Source organism: Aptenodytes forsteri, unplaced genomic scaffold (assembly GCF_000699145.1).
Source record: "Aptenodytes forsteri isolate BGI_AS27 unplaced genomic scaffold, ASM69914v1 Scaffold297, whole genome shotgun sequence".
Lineage (NCBI taxonomy): Eukaryota > Metazoa > Chordata > Aves > Sphenisciformes > Spheniscidae > Aptenodytes > Aptenodytes forsteri.
The window spans coordinates 998096-1007562 of NW_008796167.1; the positions used below are offsets into that span (position 1 = coordinate 998096).

The window sequence follows — 9467 nt, forward strand, 5'->3', positions numbered from 1 at the left end:
ACCAGGACACTGAGGTCCCACTGCAGTGAGAGGAGATAATGTAGGGTCCAAGAAAGGCGCTGTTTGTGATGGAGATGCTGAGTAGGGTGCATTGCCCAGGTGGAACAGGAGTGGTTCTGTGGGACAGGGGGTATAGACCATCAGCCAGATGCAGCAAAGTGCGGCTGATGCAAGGCGCTGGATAATCCAACAATGATGCTCACGGTATGGTGAGGTACTACCAGAAGGAAAGCAAGTTATATGCCTTATTTTCAATCAGTCATAATCTGTGGGGACATTATATGCTCATACCCCATAGTGTCATCTGTGTCTCACTTTGTATGATGTCATCTATACTGCCTGCCCTATATAGTTTAGGTACATGAACAAATACACGCCTTGGTAGAAAGTAAAACTGCTTTCTCTGTTAACATCTCCTGTAGTCACACTGCAAACAGGGTGCAAAAAACTTTGCAGATATCTATCCAATTCCCACATTAAATCAGTACGTTACTTGACAAATGCTTTCATTTAAAGACCAACTACCTGCTAGGAATTCACAACTAGGCTTGAGCCCTTTGTCTACAAACTCTTAACTTTTCTTCTTCAGCCCCTTGTCCCCCCTTCCATCAGTGTTCTGCAATTTGCCAGCCTCCTTTATGTCTCAGTTATGTCTGCACAATGTGAGGCAGGCAGACCCATGTGCCCACAAACAGAAAAGCTCCTCCAGCTCACAATAACTCAGCAGGCTTCTGTGATTTTCAGAGACTGCATTACTGTGTGCCCATGCCTGCTGTCAAATTACTGCCTGGACACAGGCTCCATGGCTAACCTCAGCCTTACCCCAAACATGACACTGTCCCCGAGCCCTCAGAAACATTCATCTTCTCCTGCAGCTCTTCTTACAAAGTGGCATAAGCCTGGCTGATGCTTCTAGGAAATAAAGAACACGCTTACCCCTCCGAAGACACATTATGATTTTATGTCCTCTTTCTGCAACATACTGAGTGTGGCTGTGCTCCCTATCATGCATTTAAAACACAACAAAACAGATTTGAAGGGTGGACAGTCCTCCTGAGGTTTCTAAAGGAAAATGGAGATAAAAGCCATAAAAAACAATCCTTCACACATAGCAGAGGTTGAAAAATAAAATCTAAACCTAAGTTCATTTTCCTCTTTAGTGCAAGACCTGGCAGTCCCAGGACTGTTCTAACTTCTAGCTGCTTGTCACAGCTGTAACATCACAGCAGTGAGGAAAAACCCTGAGCGCAGTTACTCCAACCTTAGCTGCCTTCCCCTTAAAACACCCACGCTGCCCTACTCTATCTGAGGCTGTGAAAAGACAATAATAATAGGAAGCTGTTCCTAGAGCTCCTACAAGGGAAACAGCTATTTCCATGTCCTGCCTTGTTTTAAATACTTGTACATAGGAAAGATGGCATGCACAGATCACACACAAACCTGCAATCGAGGCAAGATTTTCTCAAGTCATAGATGTTATTGACTGTAATTGCTGTTGTCTGTTTCAACCTTCTCCTCGAGGTGTCTCCACCTCCCATTACAATGTCACAGCAAAAGAAGTTCCCTGGTGGTCTGCAAAGAAGCAAAAGGAGCAAATGGCAAGACAGAACTGACGTTGTTTGTATAACATAAAATTAATTCTAAATCAACAATTCAGAGAAAGTAACATTGTTGCATAAAAAGTAGACAAAAATAGTTATTTCATTGACAGATGGTGCTACTAACAGCAACATTTTGCATATAAAAAGCACTCTGTACCCCAAATCCTCAAAATGTTTTAGGAAAAGGAATACACTACTGTTCTTCAGTGTTTTACAGAAAAAGTGAGGCATAAGGCATTGATAGGGCTTTGTCAAAGTAACTGACAGTTTACCACCAGAATGAAGAACAGAATCCAGGCATTTTAATCCCTGTTACTCAGTTATGTGCATTACTTTAAAGCAGCCCTTGGATTTACTCATTTTGGTGTAGGCTGGGTAAAAAGGAGCACTAAAGCAGAAAGAAACATGTGTTCTACATCTTAAAACAAGGTTTTCCTTGTGGAATGGCAATAAGGATACCCTGCAGCCTTAGGTTTTCTATGCAGCCATAAAGCCTTCATCCTCTCGACTGTGCTGGTAGCCAGGATAACCCCCAATCCATATTCTATGCCCAGCGCATGCTGCGGGAGGCAAAGATAACAAAGGCTGTGACAGAACTCCATCAGGGAAGTCCTTTTGGGCCCCATTTCCATCAGCTCATAAAAGGAACAGCCTGGACCCACATGCTGGGCTCTGCTAAGGCTGCTCCAGGCTGCAGCTCTTCATTTGCAAAAGAAATGACCCATTCATTTCTCTCTGACCTCTGCAGACACTTCAGGCTGCTGACCTCATCTGCCGATGGCCACCACCACTACTGCGAGCTTCCTCAAACAGGTGCTCCCAGACTAAAACCTCTGCGTTCTGCAAACTGAACTAACACAGCTTCAAGAATCCCGTATCAGGGCTCCCGGGGGGGCTGTTTGTGCACAGGTTGGGAACGTTCAGCCCTCAAAGCATTTATTTCCTATCCAGAAAAGCAGAGGCCATGTGAAAAGGAGGTGCAGATGAGATGATGTTATTTTAACTGAGTCAACTGAAGTTAAAAAATACACTTGCTTGTGTGTGCGTGTACACTTGACAACACAGATCTCTTCCCTGCAACTACTGACTGCTGCGCTTTGCAGCTGCACCTCGTACTAGCGTGTGGTTGTACAAGCAAGTCCTGTGGTTCCTGTAAGAGAACTGAGTGGCTTGTGACTGGAGTGTTCCCGTCTCTGCAGTAGATATCCAGATTCAGTTTTGTGTCATGGATGAAAGGTGACAACCATGCTTCAGCAGGGGAATCCCCGTGCTTGCATTGCGTTCCAGGAAAAAGACACATCTCTTCAGACGTGCTCATCACCCACATTTACCTTGGCATTCGCAGCCTTATTACCAAGAGTATCACAATCCATATTGACTTTTGTTCTTAACAGCCCCATTCTAGAGAGACGATTACGCCATTTCACAGCTAGGCAACAGGGTAGTGAGTCTCTTGTCAAAGGTCACAAAGGCATTCGGTGGCTGAACTGGGAATTCAGTGCTAGTTTTAAGTCCAAGTTCAGAGCCCTGCCCACTGGACTAATCTCTAGAAAATAACGTTTTTCTACTTGGCAGAGAGATAGGAGCTTTCAAGCATGTCATACCTCAGAAATGAAATACATACCTCAGAATACTGTGGTCCTCAGATGGAGTCACAGATACATGCAGCACAGACTAACATAGTTTTTCAATAAAAGTGGCATAAAAATAAAGCAAACTAGGTCAGTTCTTCCATTGGTCTCCAAAGAACGCTCAATTATCAGAATGAGCATAACCATCTTTAATAAGTAAGCTGGTTTGGAAGCTGAACTGTTTGTTCCAAGTGCCACATACACACCAGCTCTTGCTACTGGCAGAAGAGGCCTGTGAATCAGAGCCCGAAGTCTGATGCAAGAGAAACTTGGGCATCTCAAGCTGCTTTCCCCAGCAGAGAACAACCCTATTAGTTTGAGAAAGTCCCCTGCCTGCTTTCTCTCTGAGTAATTAAGAGTGAAATCCTCCTCTCTGTGACCCCAATGCTCTCAGCCTAGGCTGATTTACACATGAAAAGAACCCTCTGAGGGGCTTTCTCCCTTTCACATTCACAACCAGGCAGGACCTATAAATAAAACCTTTCTGAAAACAGGAGCTTTCAAAAAGGTCTGTGTATGTGCGCAAACGATATACGACAGAAAGGGAATGGATGTGTGCACTTGAGAATGCATGTGTGTTTGCATGCATATGTGAAGAGCGGGTGAGAAGAACGTGCATTCATACACCAGCCCGCATGCAGACAAGTGTACTCGGAAAAGCATCTACACGGATGCGTGAGTGTGCACAGGTAGTTGGGAGCACTTACAGGAGCGAGAGGGCCTGTCCAGGCTGATTTCCAGCTAGCACAGTTCCAGGGGACATTCACCCAAGTCAGCTCAGTCACTCTAGAGTTACACATGAAAAAAATGAGAGCAGATTTAGACCCAGTTGTGCATGTGAGAGTATGCCTGTGATGCACTTTCCCTCCACAAAGCGGTAAAGTACTTGCAGAACAAAACACTAGTGTTTTACATTGCTTTGGATATAATGTGGGACGTAACAGAGAATCAGGTCTCGTGGCACATGTTCCTATGGCTTTGACAAAAGGTGAGATTTTTAAAAGGCTGCATCTTCTCAGCAGCCTGGGACAGAGAGAATAGTGTTGCATTTTCCAGGGCTGTCATTGTTCAAAAGTAATTTTTACAGTTTGTTGGAACACAAAACCCCTCAAAGTTTGAAAAATAAACAATGGGAATGATGCCATGAAAATGAAGGTCAGAAAATCAAAAGGACTATGACTGCCTTTACAGTAGCTTATAAACACAAAAATTCCTAGATACAAATCTGTACTCTCCCTCCCCTGCTGTCCCGTTCACCCGTGTGTCTACACAGTCAGGATATTTCCCCTTCCATGAGGCCTAAGAAGGACCCTACACAGTTTCCAGGAAACTGGCAGTTAGTGTGACCCTGCCCTAATACAAAACAGGTGACACAGAGCTCTGAGCCAAGCCAGGACAGACTGCAGGGTTTCATAAAGCAGGTATTGGTCTATGAGTCTTTGCCCCTGTAAGAGGAGGCTTTTTAAGACCTGGCTACAACGTGATAATTTGAGAACTGCAAACTATTTTACTCCACTACTCCTGACCAGCTGAATCATTTGCTTACTGAAACTGCATCCGTGCTCTATGCTAATGCCAGCAGTCGGGCTATACATGCACTAGCACCGCTGGAGCTGCACCACTGCTTGGTGGGAGACTCCAGGGTGCAAGGCAGGAGGGGTGCTGCACCCTGCACCGTTCTGACTTCATCACTGCTAATCGCAGCTCTTAGATCTTTCCCCTACCCAATTCTTATGCAAACATTTAGAAGAAGCAGGCAGAGAAAGGCACAAAGCAGGAGACATAAGGAGCGCAAAGCCTCACAGAAGTGCACAAAGCGCAAAATGTCTCTTCTGCCAGTTCAAAAAACTCTTCCCAGCTCCTTGCACTAGGCAGGAGTGTGTGAGCAGGGATGCAGAGCTCCCCTCCTACTGAGCTCGCAGCTAAAGCCCTCCCCCAGTTCCCAGGGTCTTCAAATGAAGATTTGCATAGTACTTCCAGATCATTCCCCAGAGAAGGGACAATGGCGCTCTCAACGCCCTCTTCCCCCCTCCCTCCTTCACTTACAAAGCTGATAAAGCCCTGGTGAAAAGGGGAACAAAGGATTTACAGATGGCAGAATATTGATTTCTGCAGTTCTGGGACTACAGGGAAGAAGATGAAGAACCCCCCAGAAACTCTGTGAAGTTTGAGACACAGGCGCTATCTCCGCAGCACAAACTCCGCATTTGTTAAGACAGTATCTGATGGAGGAAACATTGCTATTCGAGAGGGATGAGCAGGTCCCCGAAAACTTGAAAATGCACAGAGATGAGATTACAGTCTGAAATCCCAGTGAGCGCGTTTGTTGTTCTCAAACCTCCTAAACAGAGAGGCGCTTCCAGTGAAAGCAGTTTGCCACCAGGCGGGCCAGTCCGGCATTGCTCTGAGAGCCTTTGGCCCCAGCTGACGGCATCGAAGGCGCTTATAAATCGCATCTCATCAGTGATTCATGCTGTTACCCATGTCCTCTTCTCCCTGCTATCCACCACTGCAGCTAGGAAAAAAAAGAAAGGTGAATGACAAGTCTTTGGAAAGTGGCCTTTGATTCTGAATTACAATGGAACCTCCCTATCTCAAAACTCAGTAACTTTTAGAGCCATTACCTGAAGGCTAAAGCTTCCTGCCTCCGCAAGCATTTCTGTGCTCAGTACGTATAAACCCAAGCTTTCTTCCATGCTACAAACATTCTTTTTCAGCTTAGCGAGTCAACTCCACCTCTACTGAACACCAGCTTACTGCAATCGTTCAAACTTTGCTAAAATGAACAGCGATACAATCCAAAGGGTTCAAATTGGATCCTGCACATCACTGCTGCACATCCAACAGGAGACATTTACTGTGTAGCCAAGTCAGATTACAGGAGTTCTGGCCTGACCTCCACCTGTCCCACCACCACACTGAAAACAGCTTTCCCAAAGTGACTTTATATATATATATATTTTTCTCCTTTTTCAGAGCTAACTTTGTAGCATTTCTGCACTCAGAAGGCTCCCAGGATGCTGGATCTTTTGGAAAAGTGTATATGTTGAAACTTCCTCAAAATGTTGGATTTAGGACCGGATTTTTAAAGGCGATAAGCTAGTTTCTAAATCAAGCTATAGGCCCTCAAATAGGTCACCTTTGGAAAAACTCACGAGTCCTTTCTGCAAGGCAGTAGTGCATACCAGCGAGTACAAGAGGGGGTTCCCACACCACAGGTCAATAATCCAGACAGAGCTTCTGAGCCAGTGGCAGAGTTGACTGTTCATTCACCAGCATTTTCCCCACACCTTTGTAAAAACACATGCTGTCAGGATGAGTGCAATCATCACCGTGACAATAACCATTACATATTGCACAGTTAAGCATATTTCATACAACTGTATCAAAACATTCTACACAATACTTTTTAAAATATCTAGGTTTCTTCAAATACCTGTCTTATCTCAGTAAGAAGAAATTTTTCAAATGGAATCTTTTGTGTCTTCTAGCAGTCACTCCCAATTTACACCACATTTAAAGAAGAGGTGAATCAGACCCATTAGACTCCTGACACACCTAATACGGAGATTAATCACAGCTGTTGGGAGGATAAAGCCTAAGAAAGTCCCATTTTAAATCAGTGTAACTCAGACTGTAATGAAACTGCCACCACACTCAGGTTCAGGACAGGCCCGAACCCCATTTCCAGTTGCTCTCCACAAGCCCCTTGGAGCAACATGGGTGTAAGAAGTGCTCACAAGGAACTTCTTTTAACCTGGGGCAGCTGTGCTGAGTTGCCACTACTACATACTGCTCTCTGTCAGCACTTTCTGCTCTGAAGGGCATTTTCAAGACTGTCAGAGGAGTGAAGGTGTCAGGGAGAACTAGGGAAAAGCACACCTTGGCTGCTCTCACCTCCTGCTGAACGCTTGCACGTTGTCTTTTGAGGCTACTGCAGCAGCACAGCTCACAAATTCTTTTTATTTTAGAGAGTACCACTTTATGCTTCTTTCCTCATCCTAGACAGAGTTTGCTTCTTATTTTGCTGATCCTTTTTTGTCTTCTCTCCTTTGTAAACATTAGTGTTTGTCGCTTACTTAAGAGTTCTTTTTGCTACAAACAAGAGTAGTTTTGTTTATGTAGCTCCTGCTATAAAACAACATTGTAATTTGCTTTACAATACAGAACTTAATCTTGGTTTCATCACTTAAATATTACACAAAATAATTCTTCTATCTTCTATTCCCAAGAAAAGTCATATGCAAATTCCTTTTTAAAAGTCCGATATTAAACGTCTCATAAGCCTGAATCCAAAGGATGCATGTGGAAAAAGGCAAAATCTACCTCCAATGTGGACAAGAACTTCATGACATTAATGTTCCCAACCTCATTCAGCAAAGCAGGTGTGCACGCACACAGTGACGCACAGGGTGAGCTGCAGTGGTTTCAGGTCTGTACTGTACAAAATGCATCACGTCGATGAAGACAGAACACTTCTGTAGGTACGCACAATCCACCAAGGAATAACTTCTCCTTTCAGTATGGAAGCAAGACTGTTCTTAAAATGATTTATTAAATGAAATAATATGAAAGCAAATTACTGGAAGACGTAATTGTGATTTTAAAAAATAAAGAGAATAACAAACCAAAGTACTTATTAACAGTTTATACTGCAAAGATACAGTAAACAAACAACTGAGCAATATTTTTATGCCAAGATATGTTTCACAACAGCCTTCCAAGATCCTGGCCATCTTACCATTCCTATATGCTACACAGTAAATTTGGACACAAGCCCTGCTCCAAGTGAAAAAGGGAAAAGAAATCACGCTCCCCAGCAGCAAACACAGCTCCCTACCATCTAACAACCATGCAACTCAGCCACACTACATGCTTTGGTCTTGCCAACAGAAAAGTGATCAGTTTCGTGGGACCAAGGTGAAAAGTGAGCCTGTACTACCCCTGGCCAGAGCACTGTGTAGTAACATAATCCCAAACCAGGACGGAGCTCTTGCACTCTCCTTCAGCTCCTCTTCATCTTTCACAGATGCCTCCTTCATATGACAGACAAACCTCCTCCTTCTCCTTCCACGAAGGAACGTACCTCGGTAGGAGGAAAATACAAGTCCTTCATCATCATTTGCTCACAGACCAGACCTTACCACCGTCCCTCCCCAAAAGCCCCATTTCTGTGCTTTCCTACTCTGTCCTTTCCAGTCTCTACATCCACTACAGGAGTCCTCTCATTTTACTGCAGGGTTTTAAGTGTTTGAAAAAGTACTCTCTATCTACACAGCTTCTACCAAAGGTCAAGCAGCCAACCATCAGGCTCCAATAAAGAATTATAATAAAATAATATCTAGGTATTTGCAAATTGATTATGATTTTTTTTTTTCCTGGCAATCTTCTGTTTATTCAAGTGATGTTATTTCAGCAGAATCATCCCAGGAATCCACATAACTAAAAACACACCAGTGGTTACAAAGATACATTTCATTACTGACAAACATCTTTTTACTGTTATGATTGAAACAGTTTTTATATCCCAGTGATGGGATTGGTCCCTAATGTGAAAGTCACATTGACAAATCTAACAGCCCTTCTCCACTGTAGCATAAAAGAAACTCAAATACAGCCGTGCCATCACTTCACCAAATTCTACATAGGATGCCAGGGCTGCCTCCTAGGCCACCTACACTGAACAGTCACTGAAACCCACTCACGGACATCCACCCTGGGAGATGCCCCTCCCCAGCGTTCTCTGTCCACGATGCCATAGATCAGTATGTCTCCTCCTGCTCTGGAGAGCTGTGTGGTCACAGGCCCCGCCCGGTGCTGCCCTTCAACACCCAGTGGAAGGCAGTACAAATCACTGCCAGCCGCCACAGCCACCCCACTGCAGACCCCCTTCTCTGTGCCCCAGCCTGACGGCTCCTGTGCCCCTCGGCAGCCTCCCCCCTACAGCCACCCCTGCAGACCCCCTTCTCTGTGCCCCAGCCTGACGGCTCCTGTGCCCCTCGGCAGCCTCCCCCCTCCCCCGGGCACCAGGTTCCTTCGCTCCTGCTCCCCTCCTGGCTGCCCCGGCTCTGGACCAGCCCCGCCAGAGGAGCCCTTCGAGCTCCTCACGCCTGGGACGTCCCTAGCACCCTCCCCGTCCCCACAGCTGCTCAGAGAACCACCCCCCTGAGCCCCCACCAGCCCCTCAGCACCAAAATGCCGCCGATTTCCCCCCCTTTAACGACACACCGCGACG

The 9467-nt window shown here is 45.3% G+C and overlaps 1 protein-coding gene across 1 annotated transcript in view; it reads left to right on the plus strand.

Annotated features, from left to right (window-relative positions):
* Positions 1 to 7535: 7535 nt before the first annotated feature.
* LOC103905795 (cytochrome c oxidase subunit 6A2, mitochondrial) overlaps positions 7536 to 9467 on the plus strand; it is a 3578-nt gene continuing 1646 nt past the window's right edge. The window contains exons 1-2 of the mRNA XM_009287546.1: positions 7536 to 7664; positions 8262 to 8322. Of these exons, the coding sequence (XP_009285821.1) occupies positions 7536 to 7664; positions 8262 to 8322 (190 nt within the window). The remainder of the gene's footprint in view (positions 7665 to 8261; positions 8323 to 9467) is intronic.